At 46.2% G+C, this 18,627-nt stretch overlaps 1 protein-coding gene across 3 annotated transcripts in view; it reads right to left on the bottom strand.

The window, feature by feature from the left end:
- The window catches only part of FLACC1 (flagellum associated containing coiled-coil domains 1), a 49,116-nt gene that overhangs the window by 9,709 nt on the left and 20,780 nt on the right, over positions 1-18,627 (bottom strand). For 2 of the 3 annotated variants that reach the window (XM_060193427.1, XM_060193428.1), the window contains exons 4-11: positions 18,061-18,109; positions 15,543-15,676; positions 12,242-12,335; positions 9,808-9,869; positions 8,974-9,024; positions 7,322-7,419; positions 6,407-6,459; positions 3,003-3,102 (exon numbers count right to left, since the gene is read on the bottom strand). In XM_060193427.1, coding sequence (XP_060049410.1) covers positions 3,003-3,102; positions 6,407-6,459; positions 7,322-7,419; positions 8,974-9,024; positions 9,808-9,869; positions 12,242-12,335; positions 15,543-15,676; positions 18,061-18,109 — 641 coding nt within the window. The remainder of the gene's footprint in view (positions 1-3,002; positions 3,103-6,406; positions 6,460-7,321; positions 7,420-8,973; positions 9,025-9,807; positions 9,870-12,241; positions 12,336-15,542; positions 15,677-18,060; positions 18,110-18,627) is intronic. The other variant, XM_007520521.2, reaches the window with a different exon arrangement.

Genomic DNA, 18,627 nt, shown 5'->3' with positions numbered 1-18,627 from the left:
TAGATCTATTGCTTATTACTTTGCTCACTGCCTTTGTGAAGTAACTAGTACACCTCCTACATATGTGTACATACGTATACATGTTCATATGCACGTGGATATACATATGCACACATACCTATATACAGATATTCCCTCTCTTAAAATGCAGTTTTGGGCTACTGTGACTTTTTCAGCAGTGACCTTCATTCTGATGATTCGGGAGGTGGTGTAGTTGCTGGAGCACCAGGTTACAAGAATGAAGCTCCGAGTTTAATCCCTAGTTTCCCATCTGTCACAGTGAGGCTTTGGTTCTCAGAGGAGAGCACAAATGTCTCCTGGCACACTGCAGTGCAGGGGATGGGTAGAGAGGTAGCTCCATGGCCAGTCTGGGCTGAGCCTCACTATGAGCAGCTAAAGTGTGGTTAAGACATCTGAAATTTTGCCATCATGGGAAGAGATGAGCAGACATCACAGGAGGTTCCAGAGACGAGCTGGGCTGCATTTCGCCAGGATTCTAGTCAAATCCTCCTGCAGGTGCAGCCCACCCTCCCTTTCTTGCCTTAGCCCCTGGAGCCCCATGGACCTTCTGGCAGTCCCCAGTCCCCAGTGGGGGAAGACTAACCTCGAGGACTCACTTTCCAGGGGAGTAATTGCATTCAAATTATTAGGACTGGCTTCATCTGATCTGGTCACATGGGGTTAAACTGTGAAACAGGTTTGTTTTACTCCTCTCATAAGTCCCCTAGGTCAGAGAGCAGAATCTCCTTAGATGTCTGTCTGTGTGCGTGCATTTTTCAAGAGCACTGCTCAGCTCAGGTTTAGGGTGGTGCAGGAGAATGAGCCTGGCCTTGAGAGTCTCTTTGCATAACTATGAGCTCTCTCCCCCTCTCTCCACCAGTCCCTCTTTTTTTTATCCCATTTAATGAAGCAGCTCTGTCATAGAGCACTTTGCAGGAGCCCAGCTGTTTTAAGTGGTGGAGACATTAAAAACATATGGCATATCCGCTCACAGTGTTGTACCTTTGAATCTACACAAAGTTACATGTCTATTATCTCTAATTTAACTCTGGATCTACTGAGATTTCAAGTATGGCTTTTCTTAGTGGGGACAGTATAATGCTTTTTTTTTTTTTTTTCTCCTTCCAAATCAACTGAGCAATTGAAACTCTAATTCAGAAACCAGGGGGGCGGGGCGGATAGTTTGGGATCATGTAGAACCAGAAAACAAGTGCATACCCATACAGATGCTCTAAGGGCTGCCCTGCCCCTGGTGGCCTAACTTGGAACCAGTACATTTTGGAAGCTTCAGGTTTATACCCCAAGGTGGCTGAAGTCCATGAAAGACTTGACTCCACTTTTGTTACTCTCTTGGGAAACTCCAGACACTTATTTATCTAGGAGTCCAGTTATGAAGCTCAACTTCCTTGGTGAGCCCAAGTAAAGAGTCTCAGTCACTCTCTTCACACAATTCCCACCACTGGAACTCCATAGCCCATCCCTTCCCCTGATAGCTTTCCTACTCTTTATCCCTCTGGGAGTATGGACCCAAGGTCATTGTGGGATGCAGAAGGTGGAAGGTCTGGCTTCTGTAATTTCCTCCCCACTGAACATGGGCATTGACAGACCGATCCATAGTCCCAGCTTGCCTCTCTCTTTCCCTAGTGGGGTGGGGCTCCAGGGAACTGGAGCTCCAGGGCATATTGGTGGGGTTGTCTGTCCAGGGAAGTATTATTGGCATCATGCTAGCATCTGGAACCTGGTGGCTGAAAAGAGAGTTAACATATAAAACCAAACAAATTGTTGGGTAATCATGAACTTAAAGGCTGGAATAGTGCAAATAAAGAGTTGGGGAGGGTTCTCCATTTTGTAGATAGCTAGTGGGCATATTTTAGTTATATTCCAAAGGGGGTGGGGGCTGTGGCTATACTATTTTTTCCCCTGAGCCTGAAATCAGATATGCAAGTGGATCCAAGTTATTGTCTGGGGAGATGATGTCATGGCTTGGAAAAGGACCAGAAAGCTGGATCAGGGAAGAGAGTAGCTCCCAGATATGGAAAAAGTATGTAGATATTGTTGACTGTAAACCTCATCAATTTGATGTGATCTGGGGCCCATATTCAGTTTAGGAGCCTATGTGACCTCTGTATCCCTATAGATCTGAGCTCACATTCTGTGGTCATGAGTAGGAACATTCCAAGCTGCCTCAATATCAACCCATCTTCCTCAGGTGTAGCATAGAGTATGTTGTCCATCTTCCCTTTGGAGGATGGAACATTCTCTACTGTTGTTGATCCAAGTTGAGGGCAAGGTCCTATGGGGCCCCACAAAGGGGTTTTGTTGTTCCTGATAGAGGTGACCAGTAACAATGAAGAGAGGGATTTATTCGAGGTCTAGGCCCATCATATCTGTTGGGAATCTCAGGACTCCATAACTAGGGCCCCAGCTGATGAGGTGGCCTGATAGTGACTAAAGAGTCATCATTAAAGTATGCCAGTCTCTTGCCCTTATTCAGCTTTTTCAGTCCTTGCTTTGATAAGGTTAGCTTTGAAGTGAGTGAGGGAAGTATAATAGGAAGTAGGTGAGGAGGGTATCTAAGTCTAAGTAGACACTATTTCATTACGAACTTTATACTTACTCACTGCAGGCTATTGTGTACGTTTGCTTTCAGATATATATTTTGCCCTATGTTATGGATACGTTTGAACATATGCTCTATTTCACGGGATCTGGTCTATATATATGTTTTGGGACTTTGTTAGGAAGTGAACCACCTGGAATGCAATTAGAGAATCCTATGAAAGGAAAGGTCTCACCTCTCTCTCTCTTGACCAGCGTACGCTCAGGTCTGGCTTATGGTAGTACATGGGATTGAACCTAGGACCCTGAAGTGTCAGGCATGAGAGGCTGTTTGCATAACCATTATGTTATCTACCTCCCCCCCTTCAAGGGGGTCTTTTTCCTCCAGTTGAAGATAAGCTTCATGGAAGTATTTTGCCAAGCCCAGAAGCTTCTGCACTCACTTTGCTGTTGCAAGATCTTTTCACGCTCTGCCTTCTCATCCCTCTCCAATTCTGCCTTCTTCTTTGACCACTTCACTTCCATTTCTTCATGCACGCTATCCTGTGGAGACACAAAGTCACCATGGGCAAAGGAGGGTTGGAGAGGCTGGGAATTCACACCAGGATGATTCCCCCTCCTGCACTGTGCATGGGCTTGTGCTACAGTGCTGGGTTTTTGGCTCAGCTCACCCAGCTCATCTGTTGAGCTGCACTTAGGTGGGTAACTATCAGGAATGAACTCCAGTTCAACCACCTGACAGCCTGGAGGGCCCTAAAAGCCAAAGGGAACTAATTCTTTTTTTTTTTTCCTCCAGGGTTATTGCTGGGCTCGGTGCCTGCACCATGAATCCACCACTCCTGGAGGCCATTTTCCCCCCTTTTTGTTGCCCTAGTTGTTGCAGCCTTGTTGCAGTTATTATTGCCATTGTTGACGTTGCTTTGTTGTTGGATAGGACAGAGAGAAATGGAGAGAAGAGGGGAAGACAGAGAGAGAGGGGGAGAGAAAGATAGACACCTGCAGACCTGCTTCACCGCCCGTGAAGCGACTCCCCTGCAGGTGGGGAGCCTGGGGCTCGAATTGTGATCCTTACGCTGTCCCTGCGCTTTGCACCACGTGCGCTTAACCCACTGCGCCACCGCCCGACCCCCAGGGAACTAATTCTATACTGTTTGCTCCACTGCCTTTTGAGACAGGGAGGACTCACTCGCAGGCTAAGGAATCCTATGTCAGCTCCCTCAGAATAAAAAATTAACCATCAGTAGCATGTAAAGGTACAAAGGAGGGCCAGAGGAATAGCTACTGGTTAGGGGACCTGTCTTGCCATGCACAAGACCCAGGTTCAAGTTCCAGTACCACACGGGAGTGCCATGTCACTGGTTGGGGGGTGGATGTGGGCTCTGGAGTAGGCTCTCCCTCTCTGCTCCTCTATCTCAATGAAGAAATTACCCAGATTAGTGGGACTGAGTACTAGTCATTCCTGTGGATACTTGGAAAGCAATGGAATTTTTTTTTTTAAGTGTCCATTTCTCTTCTCCAAATCTAACTCCCTCTGCGGTTGAGGATAAATAAGCCTCTCCAGATGCCAGTCTTGTTGACTGGTTCAGCAGTCATGAAGATGACTCTACTCCTTTTTTTAGATTAGCCACAGAATGAACACTGCCCACCCTCCCTCCCCCAGTCCCTTCCCAGACCCTGCCTCTGTTCATTATGGCTATTTAGACAGCAGTTTTCTCTCATTGTTTCCAAGACTGGCATGTATCTACATGTTTCTACAGAGTTACAGCACTGGGTTCTTTGCAGCAGAAACTAGCTAAACTGAAGCTAACCCAAGTATCCCCACTATGTCAGGTCACCTCCCCTGTGCACCAGCCTGACATACCTCTTGGGCTCTGCTCTACAGAATTCTCCTGACTGGAGCAAGATTTATCTTGAAAAAAAGAAGTTTTGAGTACAAGCTCAAAGTTGAAACTGTGAGTAGTAAATAGAATTTCAGAACTGGTGCTAGTGTGTTTAACTTTGTATCTTCCTTTTTTTTTTCTTTTGCCTCCAGGGTTGTCACTGGGGCTTGGTGCCTGCACTACGAATCCACTGCTCCTGAAGGCCATTTTCCCATTTTGTTGCTCTTGTTATTGTTATTGTTGTTGTTATTGCTGTTGGATAGGACAGAGGGAAATCGGGAGAGGAGGAGAAGACAGAGAGGGGGAGAGAAAGATAGACACCTGCAGACATGTTTCACTGCCTGAGAAGCGACCCCCCTGCAGGTGGGGAGCCAGGGACTCGAACTGGGACCCTTGCTCTTGTTCTTGCACTTTGCGCCATGTGTGCTTAACCCACTGTGCTACCTCCTGGCCCCCTGTATCTTCCTTTTAAAGGGCGACCAGCTGTTCTTGTTAGCCTGAGTCTGAATGACTTGCTGAGTCATTAAAAGCTAAAACCTGGAGCTAGTTGCTCCCCATAACTGGGGCATCTGATGCTTCTATTGTCCCCATATGCTCTCCAGAGCCCTCTCATTTATCTCCTAAGAAGAAATGAGACCCCGCTGTGTTCTCAGACCCTTCATCTAAGTGAGCCCAGTGCCGAATGAGCTGTGTTCTGAGCTGGCCTAAGCAACCTCTCAGAGAGTGCAGAGTGATGGACACTTCATGGACGACATTTTTGCCAAATGAATCAAAGACGTTTAAAATGTCTACTCCTGGGGCTGGGCAGTGGTGCACCCAGTGAGTACATACATTACTATGTACAAGGACCCAGGTTCAATTCCCTGTTCCCCACCTGCAAGGTGGGGGGAGCGGAGAGCTCCCTGAGTTGTGGCACAGGTCTACAGGTGTATCTCTTTTAATCTCCCTCCCCTCTCAAGTTTTCTCTGTGCTATCAAACAAAATAGAAAGAAAGAAAATGAAAAAGGATGACTACTGGTAGCAGATGATGTAGGGCTAACACTGAGCTCTAGTGATAAGCCTGGTGCCAAAAAAAAAAAAATTAAAACATTTAAAAAAGTTTATTTCTTATGACTCAGCAGTCTGCCAAAATGTTATAAGGACAAGCTATTAGCTGGTTATCTTGGGTGGTGATAGCTCTTTTTTCTTGTTGCTCTTACTGGCTTTATTTATTTTGCTATTACTGACTTTTAAATTTTAAAATTTTCAATTTTAAATCATATACATTATTTGTTTTAATGAAAGAGAGAAAGAGAGAGAGTAGTAGACACCAGTGAACTGCTCAGCTCTGACTGATGGTAGTACAGGGGATTGAACCTGGGACTTTGGACCCTCTGGCATAAGAGTCTCTTTGCATAACCATTATGCTATCTCCCCAGTGCTGCATTTCCATTAAAAAATGAGCAGGTATTGCTTTTTTAACCACAAATGTAGCTTTATTTTATTTGTTTACTTACTTAATCTTAATTTTAATGATAAAGATCAGCTCTGGCTTCTAGTGTTGCTGGGGATTGAACCTGGGATCTCAAAGCTTTAGGCATGAAAGTCTTTCATTATGCTGTCTTTTATTATGTTTTGCAATCACAAATGTAGTTCTTTTTTATTTGTTTACTTAACTTACTTTTAATGATAGAGAGAGAAAGATCAACTCTGGCTTCTAGTTGTGCTAGGGACTGAACCTGTGACCTCAAAGCTTTAGGCATGAAAGTCTTTTATTATGCTGTCTCCCCGACCCTTCTTTAGAGACTTGGTAACTGATCATCAAGCGTGGAAGCCATCACCGTCCACAGGTTATAGTCGCTGCCACATAGGTCCAAGAATGTTGAGAATTTGGGGGAATTCTGGGGACAAGAGTTCTAGACTCACCCCAGTGTCACCAGCCTTACTTCTCTTCCTTTCACAGTTTACTAAGGAGTTCTGAATCTCACCTGATACATCTGGAACATATTCTTCAGATACTTATAATCCTTTGCCATCTCCTCTGGACAAAAGGAAAACACCGGGGTCATTATTACTCCTCTGACATGCACATCTTCACACTCAGATCTAAGCCTGTGTTCCCTACTCACTTACACTCCTGCCCGAGGCTGGGAAACTACTGTGTGAAGACAGAACTCACTCTATTTCCACTATAGCTTTACTAGACATTCAAGCACAGACACCAGACCCCACCCCCCCCCGTCCTGAGTCTACTGAACTGAGGACTCAGAGAACGGAGGGGTCCTTAGCTGCACCATGGTCTCATGCATGGGCGACCTCACCATTTCAAGGCTGATGTTATCATATTTCAGATAGAGACAGAGAGGCAGAGGCAGAGGCAGAAGGAGCCAGGCAGTGGCACACCTGGTTAAGTGCACAAAGACAAAGGTTAGAGGCCCCCTCCCCACCTTCAGGAGGAAAGCTTCATGAGTGGTGAGGCAGGGTTATGGGTGTCTCTGTCTCTTTCTATCTCCTCCTCTCCTCTCAATTTCTCTGTCTCTGTCCAACAGTAAGTAAATTTTAAAAAGTGTGTGTGTGTGTGTGTGTGTGTGTGTGTGTGTGTGTGTGTGTGTGTGTGTGTGTGTGCTTAAAGATAGAGGCAAAGAGATGAGAGAGTGTGTGTCTGCAACACTGGAGCATCCCTTGGTGCTATATGGCTCTCCCAGGTGGTGCTGTGCACATGGCAAAGCATCACCTCTCCGTGTGAGTCACTTTCTGACCCCTTCTCACTTCCTCTGTGTGAGCTTTAGGAGGAAACATGGCAGCCTAGCTGCCAGCCCACGGCCCTGGGAGTTCCCCAGCATTGGGCAGAGATGGTCAAGCTCTGTCTTTCCCTGCATCATTCTCCCAAGCCCTGAACTTACCTAGTTTATCTTGGGCAGCCAACTTCTCTGCCTTCAAGGCTGCTTTGTAGTTGTTCTCCAACTCACTGAGCTCTGCTGCATGAGTCTCTTTGAGTTCCCTGTGGGATCCCAGGGGAAAGTCATGGGCATCAGTGAAAAGAAACCCAGAGCTGAGTCTAACCTTCAGCTGGCCCTAACTCTTCCTCTCACAGAGGAGCCTGTGGCACTGTCACTCCATGACAGCATCCATCCACAGAAGGCAGGCACAACGCTGTTTTCACCAACCACTATTTTGAAAATTGTTTTAATTTTGAGAGGGAGAGAGAAAGAGGGGGGGAGGGAGAGGGAGAGGGAGAGGGAGAGGGAGAGGGAGAAAGAGAGGGAAAGCGAGAGAGAGATACCAGAGCACTGCTCATCATTTAGGCAGACTGAATCCATAGTCTCACATATCAATGGCATGTGCATTACTGCTGAGTCCTTCAGTCCTTCCTTCCTTTCTTTCCTATTCTTTTTTCTTTCTCTTTTTTCTATGCCTATGCATGAACAATTCCATCATTCTCTGGCTTACTTTCTCATTCTTTTGATTTTAGGTAGATAGAGAGGCAAACATTGCAGGCATCATCTGTAAAGCTTCTCTCATCCCATTACTCTCAAACTCAGTGCTCATAATTGGTACACTGGACATTCCACCTGGTGCCCCAGGCATTCCACCTGGTACCCTGGATATTCTATCTGGTACACCAGATAGCTCCTGGTGCCCTCACTTTTAAATGTTATTTATGGGATATGGGAGTGGTACAGCCAGTCAAGTGCACATGTTACCAGGCACAAGGATCTGGGTTCAAGCCCCTGGTCTCCACCTAGAAGGAGAAAGCTTCATGAGTGACAAAGTAGTGCTACAAGTGTTTCTCTGTCTCTCTTCTTTTTCTCCTTTACATCTTGACTTTTCTCTGTCTCTAGCTAATATAATAAAAATGTGTTTTTAAAAATTATAAAGTAAAAATAAAAAGAGAGCCACAGGGCAGAGGGTAGATAACATAATGGTTATGCAAACAGACTCTCAGGACCGAGGCTCCAAAGTCCCAGGTTCAATCCCCTGCACCACCATAAGCCAGAGCTGAACAGTGCTCTGGTTAAAAAAAATTAAAAAAAAAAAAAAGGGAGCCAGGTGGCTGTCCACCTGGTCAAGCACACATAGCACAAGAACCTAAGCAAGGATTAGGGTTCGACCCCCCAATCTCCCCACATGTAGAGGGGGATGCTTTACAAGCATTGAAGCAGGTCTGCAGGTGTCTCTCTTTCTCTCTCTTCTCTATCTCCCCTCCTCTCTCAATTTATCTCTGTCCTATCTGATAAAATAGAAAAGATGGCCACCAGGAGCAGTGGATTTGTAGTGCCAGCACCGAGCCCTGGCAATAACCCTGGAGGAAAATAAGATAAAATGGAAACCTAATTAATATTTTTATGAAAAAGAGAAAGAGGTAAGAGCTTCAGTCAACTCCAGCATATGTGGATCTGAAAGAATAAGACCTGGACTCTCAGACATGAAAGTCCTGTGTTCCAGCATGCTTAGCTATTTTCAACCCCCAACCACTGTTTTAAATGGAGCCAGCAGGGTCACAGAACCCTAATAGTTCTGTCTTTACTATTTCTCACACACTCAACCAACATACCTCTTTTCACTTGTCTTGTCCATCTTTGAAACACTGGCTCCTGTCCCTAGTCTTGATTTTTTTCAGACCCCAACATACATACATACAGCCAGGGAGGATAGAGGAGAAGGAAGAAAAGGAGGTATATTTTCATACCAGTCTTTTCTTCCTCTTCCTCTGCTTTCTTCTCCACTGGAACAACAGTTCTGAGAACAACATCTATTTAATAGAGAAATCCCATGAAGGGGGCTGGGTAGTGGTGCACCTAGTTGAGTGCACATGTTACAATGTGCAAGGACCCAGGTTGAAGCCCCCAGTCCCCACCTGTCGGGGGGGGGGAAGGCTTTGCAATTGGTGAAGCAGTGTTGCAGGTGTCTCTCTGTCTGTCTCTCTCCCTCTCTCCCTCTCCCTTCCCTCTTGACTTCTGACTGTCTCTATCAGATAAAGATAAAACAAAAGAAGAAGAAGAAGAAGAAGAAGAAGAAGAAGAAGAAGGAGAAGGAGAAGGAGAAGGAGAAGGAGAAGGAGAAGGAGAAGGAGAAGAAGAAGAAGGAAAGAAAGAAAGACCATGGAAATCAAATTAAAAAAAGGATTTTACTAAGTAATTTTTAAAAAAGGAGATTATAATTGAGCTAAAATAATTGAGTGGGAAACTATACCTCCAGGAAGAACCTTCTTTGTGCTACAATTAGTGGCCTCAAGCCCACCATCCTGCCCCCCACTGCCTTCTCATCCTCTCCCCAGCCCTCACAGCCCAACTCCATTGGACACTGGCAGCCCAGTGAACTGAAATCCTGCAATGGATGCAGGAACCGTAGACCCTTCTGCAGCAAGGATTTAAGTCTGGAAGCGTACCTGGTCTTGTTCTCAAAGTTCTGCTGCATCTCAGCACTTCGGATTTCCATTTCATTGGCCAGCTGAAATCAAAGCTGACACTCACCATCCAGGATTGAGGACCCCACTCCCACTTCAACCTGTAACTTCCAGGAAACTTTCCCACGCACAGGGTATGGCCACTACCCCCCACCCCCGTGCCACTCCATCTGCGTACGGCTGAGCTGAGGGGAAGCAACAATGCTTGCCTTGCTCTGTCCTTGTGTGTAGAATCAGCTCAAGAGTGGGCGCCCAGGAAAGAAACAGACTGCTTCACTAAGCAGTTTGGTGGGTGGATCTGGTCCCCTATTCTAGTGCCTTTATTCTATCGTCTTTGAGGTTTGGATAAATAAATCCATTAAACAGTCATTCATTTGCTTCTGGAAGAACCAAAGAGGCCCAAGGTTCAGACTCTGCCTTCAATAAACTTAAAATACAACACAGTTGTTTTCTGTAGGCAGGATATGCTCACCGCCAGGTGGCCCCTGGATCGCACATAAAGAAAGGGAGCTCTAGCCAATGCCTCGGAGAGAGGGGACACGTCCAGAACAGAGGGTTCCCACTGCCCGCCAAGATAAGGTTTCACGGCTTGAATTTGGCAGCCAGAGTTCCCTCCACCTTTCCATGGGGTCAGATCACAATGTGGTGTGTTCACTGGCGGAAGGATCCCAATCTAAGGATTCTCTATGGAAATCATCACTAACATGCTAGATGTTTTAGTGAGTGAAGACATGCATTTTGAGAGGGTTGGCACACCTGGTTGAGCAAACGTGTGAAAGGACCCAAGTTCAAACCCCTGATCCCCACCTGCAGGGGGGAATCTTTGCAAGTGGTGAAATAGTGCTGCAGGTATCTCTCTCTCTTCTCCTCTTTCTCTCCCTCTCCCCTCTCAATTTCTGTCTCTAAATAAAATAAATAAATAAAAAGATTTATGTGGCTGGAATTTCTGGGGACTGGGTGGTGGCGCACCTGGTTGAGCGCACGTGTTACAATGTGCAAAGAACTGGGTTCAAATCTCCAGCCCCCACGTGCAAAGTGAATGCCTCACAAGTGGTGAAGCAAGTCCGCAGGTGTGTCTTCGCCTCTCTCCCTCTCTATCATTCCCCTTCCTCTCAACTTCTGGCTATCTCTACCCAATATATAAAGATCATAAGTTTTGTTTTTAAGATGTGCATTTTGCCCTAATAACCCACCATAGGTGAAGTGAATGACATTAAATAAATTAGATAGCTTCCTGAGTGTAGATTTTCTTTCTGTAGAAGACACTATAGACTTGGCAGGGCTTTTGGGCAAACGAGATGGTGAATCAATAGTAAGTGAGGTCTCTGCTTGAGTCACAAGACTACTCATGAGTCTGCTAGCAAGCCAGTATCCACAGTTGGATTTCAGTAGCAACAGGCACATGAGGCATAATGTGTGTGTGTGTGTGTGTGTGTGTGTGTGTGTGTGTGTGTTGGGGAACTTCTGAGCATCACTCTGGCTTATTATTTCCAGTCTAGGCTACTAGGCACATCTGCCTGAGGAGGGGAAGAAGATAAAGTGATAAAATAAATGGTAAAGAAGGCTGGGCAGTAGAACAGCGGTTAAGCACACATGGCACAATGCGCAAGGACCGGTTTAAGGGTCCAAGTTCAAGCCCCTGGCTCCCCACCTGCAGGGGGCTGCTTCATAGGCAGTGAAGCAGGTCTTCAGGTGTCTATCTTTCTCTCCCCCTTTCTGTCTTCCCCTCCTCTCTCCATTTCTCTCTGTCCTATCCAACAACAACAACAATAATAATTACAACAATAAACTACAAGGGCAACAAAAGGGAATAAATAAATAAGTACTAAAAAAAGTAACCAACGGGAGCAGTTAGTCACTATGCAGGTGCCAAGCTCCAGCAACAACCTCAGAGGCAAGGAAATTAAAAAAATGAATAAATAAGTAAAACCTGAAGGAGGTGCTCCCCCAATCCCCAGAGAGCAAAGCACATGAATGATACCAGCTGATTCTCAAGTGTGGCGGTGGGCAGTTTCAACAGCAACAGGAAGTGGACTTGGAAGCTTCTAAGCAGTTTTCTAACAGCACTTTAAACACTGGTCCGTGTGGTGCCATTAACAAGAACCTTAGCAACCACTTGAACCTTCTGTAGGTAAAATGGGGGTGTCCCCTAGTGTGAAGAGTACAGCAGAGAACATACCAGAGGCACCTGGAGAACTCGCACGAGTTGAGTTAGGCCTTGAGGAAGGACTAGAATTCTTGCTGGAGTCTGGAAGGAGTCAGAACTACTACTGGGTGAGCACAGTCTTGTCCTAATAGCAGTCCTCTCACAAGTCAAGTACTTGCCATCTTGCCAAGGATATAGCAAACACTGGGGCTGGAAACACCAGTCTTTCTGCTGTCCACAGAGGGGCTAGCTAATGTAGGAATCACTCACCAATTTCTGGGCAGACTGGTGGTCTCTGTTCATCTGTTCTATTATCGCTGTCAGCTCTGAGATCTGGTCTTCTAGATCAGCAATGATATCAGTCCTGTGGAAGAAGTAGCCCTTCCATCACCACAGAGCTTAGAATGCAGGCTAGGATGAAGACTACAGACATGTCCCTTTAGGATAAGCTACCTGGGAATATCAGGGGAAGGTTGACGCTCTGTTATCTAGATGGGAAAAAGGAAGATATCAGAAATGTTATTATGACTCACTTTTAAAAATATTTACTTTATTACTGCATAGCGATAGAGAGAAATTGAGAAGGGAGGGGGATACAGAGAGACACCTGCAGCCCAGCTTCATCACTCGCAAAACTTCCTCCCTATAGGTGGGGACCCCCTGGGGCCTCAAACCTAGATCCTTGCACACTGTAGTGTGTGTGCTTAACCAGGTGTGCCAATGTCTGGCCTCAAGACTTGATTTTTTTTTTTTTTTTGCAACAGGTCTATTCTGATTGCATGATTCAACTGCTTCCAGTGGCCAACTTCTTTCTTTCTTTTTCCCTTCCTTCCTTTCTTTCTTTCTCTTCCTTCTTTCTTAATATTTTTATTTATTGTTATATAGAGACAGAGAGAAATTGATAGGGGAAGGGAAGATACAGAAGCAAAAGAAACAGAGAGACACCTGAACCCTGCTTCACCACTCATGAAGCTTTCCCCTGCAGTGGAAAGCTTTCAACCCCAGGGGCTTGAACCTGGATCCTAGAGCACTGTAATGTGTGCGTTTAACCAGGTGTGCCACTGCCTGGCCCCCCAATTTCTTTTTTCTTTGATAGAGGCTGAGAGACAGAGAAATATATATAGAGAGGGAAAGATAGACAGAAAGAGAGATACTTGCAGTACTGGTCTGCCACTCATGAAACATCCCCTCCTGGTAGGTGGGGACTGGGGACTTGAACCTGGGCCTTTGCACATGGTCACCTGTACACTCTTCCAGATGTGCCACCACCTGACCCCTGCCTTTAAAATATTTATTAGTGGATTAGAGCACCAGAGCATGACTCCGGCATGTGCTATGCAGGTGGCCTAACCCTGGATCTCATTCATGTTTGCAAGTCTAGCAGGCTACCATTGTATTAGGGTTTGACCTTGATTCAGTAATGACAGTAAGGTGGAGGGGAGGAGGAGACAAGCTTAGAGGATTAGGAAATGAGATGGTGAGGGAACAGTATTGGTGCTGACAATGCCTCACAGATAAGGAATATGCCCGAGCTGAGATGGAGAAAGTGACTTTCAGAATACATGATGGTTTTCCGTGCTGGTGCCTCTGCACTGCTGGTAAGAGTCTTCAGCTCTGTTTGGTTGAGCTGGAGTGGACAGGGTGGCGGGCAATGCAGTGCAGTGAGCAGTGCAGCAGAGAGAGGTCTTTCATGCCATGGGGTAAGAAAAGAGCATCTAGTAGGGAAACGGTCAAGGCACGAGAAAGAAGAAAAGGAATGAGAAAGTGCAATGAGCGAGAACTCCCGTCTCTTCAGTATCATCATCAGTGTAAGGAACAGTCAATGATTTCCAGAGACCAAAACAAACACAAGTTTCAAATTTTATTAGCCATACCTGGTGACAGATTTTGTTTGAGTCCTAGAGATGGCTGGGAATGTTCACTGGACTGTGTGTGCAGAAGGTAATGGATGAGCAGGGAAAAACAAAATATAAAACTCAAGGGCTGATCTTTCCTACTATAGGAGAAGACAAAGACTAAAGTCTGACGCCTCTGGGCTGGGGTACTGTACAGCACTGCCTCACTGAACAGTGGGTGTCTGTGTGCTTCAGTCTTATCTCCAGTCTAAAGCCCTTCCAGATGAAGCCATGACAGATAGTTTAGTGTGCTTTCTAAACACTGAAAAAAGAACCAAAAAAAAGGAGGAGAAGAGGGAGAGAAAGAGGAGGAGGAGGAAGAGGAGAAGGGGAAGAAGATGGAGAAGGAGAAGGAGAAGGAGAAGGAGAAGAAGAAGGAGAAGAAGAAGAGAAAGAGGAAGGAGAAAATAAGAGGAAGAAGAAAAATGGAGAGGGTGTGTGTGTGTTTCTGTTGGTGGTGGGGAAATCTTTTAGATTTCTGTTTTTTTGGGGGGGAATATATATATTGATCCGGGTCCTCAAACATGCACAAGTCTAATGTTCATGGACTTCTTCCTTCCTTCCTTCCTTCCTTTACTTTCTTTCTTTTTTTTTTTTTTTTTTTTTTTTTTTTGAGAGAGAGAGAGAGAGAATGAGAGAGACCACCATAGCAGTGCTTTCCTAGTGCCATGGCAGCTCTCATGCTGTCTTGGGGCTTGAACTGGGGCTGCACACATGGTAAGACACAAGCACTCTCTAGTGAGCTATCTCTCCAACCCCGAGAAAGAATCTTAAAGCCCAAGAAAGACCACACACAAAGGTTCAAACCCTCAGTCCCCACCTGTGGTGGGGAGGGAAGCTTTATAAGTGGTGAAGCAGGGCTGCAGGTGTCTCTCCCTTTCTATCTCCCCCTTCACTCTCAACTTCTCTGTGTCTCTATCAAAAAAGGAAAAAAGAATGAATGGAAGAGTGGAAGAAAGGAAGGAAGAGAGGGGGAAATGTGGCTGCTGGGAGCTGTTGATTTGTTATGCAGATGCCAAGCCACGAGCAATAGCTCTGGTGGCAAACTAAGAAAAAAAAAGCTCACATGAGAGCTTTGCACTGAAGACTCATTGTGCTGGTCAGAAGTAACAGAGGGAGAAAGAGAAGTGTGGATAAGAGACTTAGAGGGCAGGATGAAAAGAACCCTGGGACTCCTTTTACCTGGCATGGGGGGGGGGGCGGTGGAGAGTGAGTGGGCTGGAATATTAGAGGGGAGTGTGCTCCACAAGGAGGGAGCCACCCCACAGTTCTCCAGGCCAAACCTCCAGAGGTGTGAACATCACAGTGTCTTCAAACTTCACAGAGACTCATGCACTTAGAGGTAAAAGAGATACATACTCAGGCCCCCGGAAAACTTGACTTGACGTTTCAAATTCAAGCTGCTTGCTAACTGTCTCCTCTGCAGAAACAGTCACCCTGCTTTTCAGGGAATCACACTCACTCTGCCTGGCCTTTCTCCAGACCAGCTGCCTAACTGGCCCTTCATCCCAACTTGACGGACCGGACCGTAGCAAAGAGGCAGCAGGAGACAGGAGTAGGCAAGGGTGTGAGAGATGAGGTGGCCTCACAGCAGGCACCTTGTGGACTGGGTGCTCATTTTGGGTGTCAGTTTGAGGTAGGGACAGCTCTAGGGAGCTGATCCTATAGAACATTACCTGGGAATTTGGAGTTTTTTCATGAGCTCTGGATCTGGTTCCTTTCTTCTGCCAAACATCTCATCTCCCAAGGTGACAGTAATTTGCTCCTTGCTTCGCATGAGGCTATACCCAGGAGACACGTTGATCACTTCCTGTGTGTGGTGGGGGGTAGTAATAATGCAGAGGTGGTGAGCTGAGAGTCCCCCAGTCATCTCCCAGTGCTCCACTTACATGTTAAAAATAGAGGCATGGGACCAGAGAGATAGCACAATGGTTGTGCAAGACTATTATGACTGAGGTTTCAAGGTCCTGGGTTTAGTCCCTGGCATCACCATAAGCCAGAGCTGAGCAATGTTCTGGTTAATAATAATAATAATAATGATAATAAATCAGGTGGTGGTGCACCCTGTTAAACGCACTTAGTACTAGGCGCAAAGGCCCATCAAGTATCCTGGTTCAAGCCCCTGACTCCTCACCTGCAGGGGGAAGCTTCACAAGTGGTGAAGCAGGTCTGCAGGTGTCTGTCTTTCTCCCTCTCTCCTTTTTTTTATTGATATATTATTGGACAGAGACAGAGAGAAATTGAGAGGAGAGGGGGAGCTAGACAGGGAGAGAGACAGAGAGACACCTGTAGCCCTGCTTCACCACTCATGAAGCTTTCCCCCTGCAGGTGGGGACCAGGGACTCAAACCCGGGTCCTTGTGCATTGTAACATGTGCACTCAACCAGATGGCCCTCCCTCCATCTTTTTTTAAATATAAGTTTCTTTTTAAATTTTTAAAATTATTTTTATTTATTTATTGGATAGGGATAGTCAGAAGTTAAAAGGGAAGGGGGAGATAGAGAGGGAGAGAGACTGAGAGACATCTGCTGCCCTCCTTCACCATTCACAAAGCTTTCCCCCTGCAGGTGAGGGCCTGTGGCTCATACCTGGGTCCTTGCACACTGTAATGTGTGTGCTCAACCAGATGCACCACCACCCAGCCCCAGTCTTTCTCCCTCTCTATCTCCTCCTCTCCCCTCAATTTTTCTCTGTTCTAGCCAATAGAGGGGGAAAAATGGCCACCAGCAACAGTGGATTCATAGTGCCACACCAAGTCCCAGAGATAACCCTGGAGAAAACAACAACAATAATAAAAGACAGATGTGGGTGGGGTTCTGGGTCTATGCCATCTCTCCTGAGAGCCAAGTGCAGGACTCACCTGTCCCCCCCACATGTGCCCTTATGCCTCTCATGTGTTAGACATGCCAGTTTGAACCACTGGCCTCACCCCCTGAACCTTGCCCAGCCCTGCTTTTGTGCAGCCAAAGGTGAGGTGGCAGTGGCCACTGTGGGACTTGCTCAAGAATTAAGATCAAACAGATCTGAGTTTAAATCCTCGCTCTGCCACCAAACATAGTCATTCAGCTCCTTTGTGCCTCAGTTTCTCCATCAGTTACTGAGAACAATCACTTCTCCTCAAAGGGCTTCATGAAAGAAAAAAAAATAGCATATATGCAGATGCCAAGTATAGTTGCTAAACAACCATTTTATCTTCTTTGTAAAAAAATTAGGATTTCTTTGTTTACTTATTTACTTACATGAATGAGGGAGAAACAGAGAGAGAGAGAGGAAAAGGGATGTAAGAAAAAGAGAGAAAGGGGGGTTGGGCTGTAGCACAGTAGGTTAAGCACAGGTGGCATAAAGCGCAAGGACGGGAGTTAGGATACTGGTTCGAGCCCCCAGCTCCCCATCTCCAGGGGAGTCGCTTCACAGGCAGTGAAGCAGGTCTGCAGGTGTCTATCTTTCTTTCCCCCTCTCTGTCTTCGCCTCCTCTCTCCATTTCTCTCTGCCCTATCCAACAAGGACAGCAATGGCAATAATGATAATAACAACAACAGGGAAAAAATAGTCTCCAGGAGCAGTGGATTTGTAGTGCAGGCACTGAACCCTAGCAATAACCCTGGAAGCAAAAGGAAAAAAAGAAGAACAAAAAGAACAAAAAGAAAAAGAAAGAGAGAAAGAGAGGGACTACACTGGTACTCAGTTGTGGCCTGTGGTGGTGCCAGGGACTGAGTCTGGGAAATTCGCTCTGCCTCAGTTTCCTTGTAACGTTATCCTTCCCCATCAAGAACAGTAGAGAAGAGTAATTTTTGTTTGTTTGTTTGTTTGCCTTTGGCGTTATCGCTGAGGCTTGGTGCCCGTAATACAAATCCACTGCTCCTGGTATCCATTTTTTTTTCCATTGTATTGGATAGGACAGAGAAATTGAGAGAAGGGAGATAGGGAGAGAGAGAAAGACACCTGCTGACCTGCTTCACCGCTTGTGAAATGACACCCCTGCAGGGGAGGGGGGCCTCCAACCCTGATCCTGTGTGGGTCCTTGTGCTTAGTACTATGTGCACTTAACCGGGTGTGCCACCAACACGCCTCCTGGAGAAGAGTAATTGTCTTTTTGGGCTTTAAGAAGTAGGTGTAAAAAGGTCCATCTGCACACAGTAGTAACTCAGTCAATGGTAGGTCCCCCCCCCCCCCCCGCTTCTTATTTTCACTCACATAATGCAATGCGCTGCTCTCCTCTTGTTTTCCAATATGGAATTTCTTTCTGTAAAAGAAAGATGTGATCAGAAGGCAACCAGAGAGCAAAGGGAAATTCAAAGCTTCAAAGCTGTGCCCCTGGCTCACAACTCATCTGTAGAAAGTGTCATTAGTATAAACTAAAACTGCAGTGAGATTCTACCTCACACCTGTGTGAATGGCCCACACCGACAAAATAGGAAATAACAGGTGTTGCTGAGTATTTGGGGAAAAGGAATTTTATTATTCTACTGGTGGAATTGCAAACTGGTGCAGCCCTTCTGGAAAACTGAATGGAGAGTCCTTAAATAAAAAAAATGATAAAAAAAAAAAAAGTAGGGAGTCAGGCAGTAGCGCAGCGGGTTAAGCACACGTGGCATAAAGCGCAAGGACCCGTGGTAAGGATCCCAGTTTGAGCCCCCCCACACCCCCCCACACTCCCCCATCCGCTCACCCCCTGCAGGGGAGTCCCTTCACAAGCTGTGAAGCAGGTCTTCAGGTGTCTATCTCTCCCCCCCTCTCTGACTTCCCCTCCTCTCTCCATTT

This window comes from Erinaceus europaeus, chromosome 7 (assembly GCF_950295315.1).
Source record: "Erinaceus europaeus chromosome 7, mEriEur2.1, whole genome shotgun sequence".
Lineage (NCBI taxonomy): Eukaryota > Metazoa > Chordata > Mammalia > Eulipotyphla > Erinaceidae > Erinaceus > Erinaceus europaeus.
The sequence above is the reverse complement of the archived record's forward strand: the minus strand, read 5'-3'. Positions and strand labels throughout refer to the sequence as shown.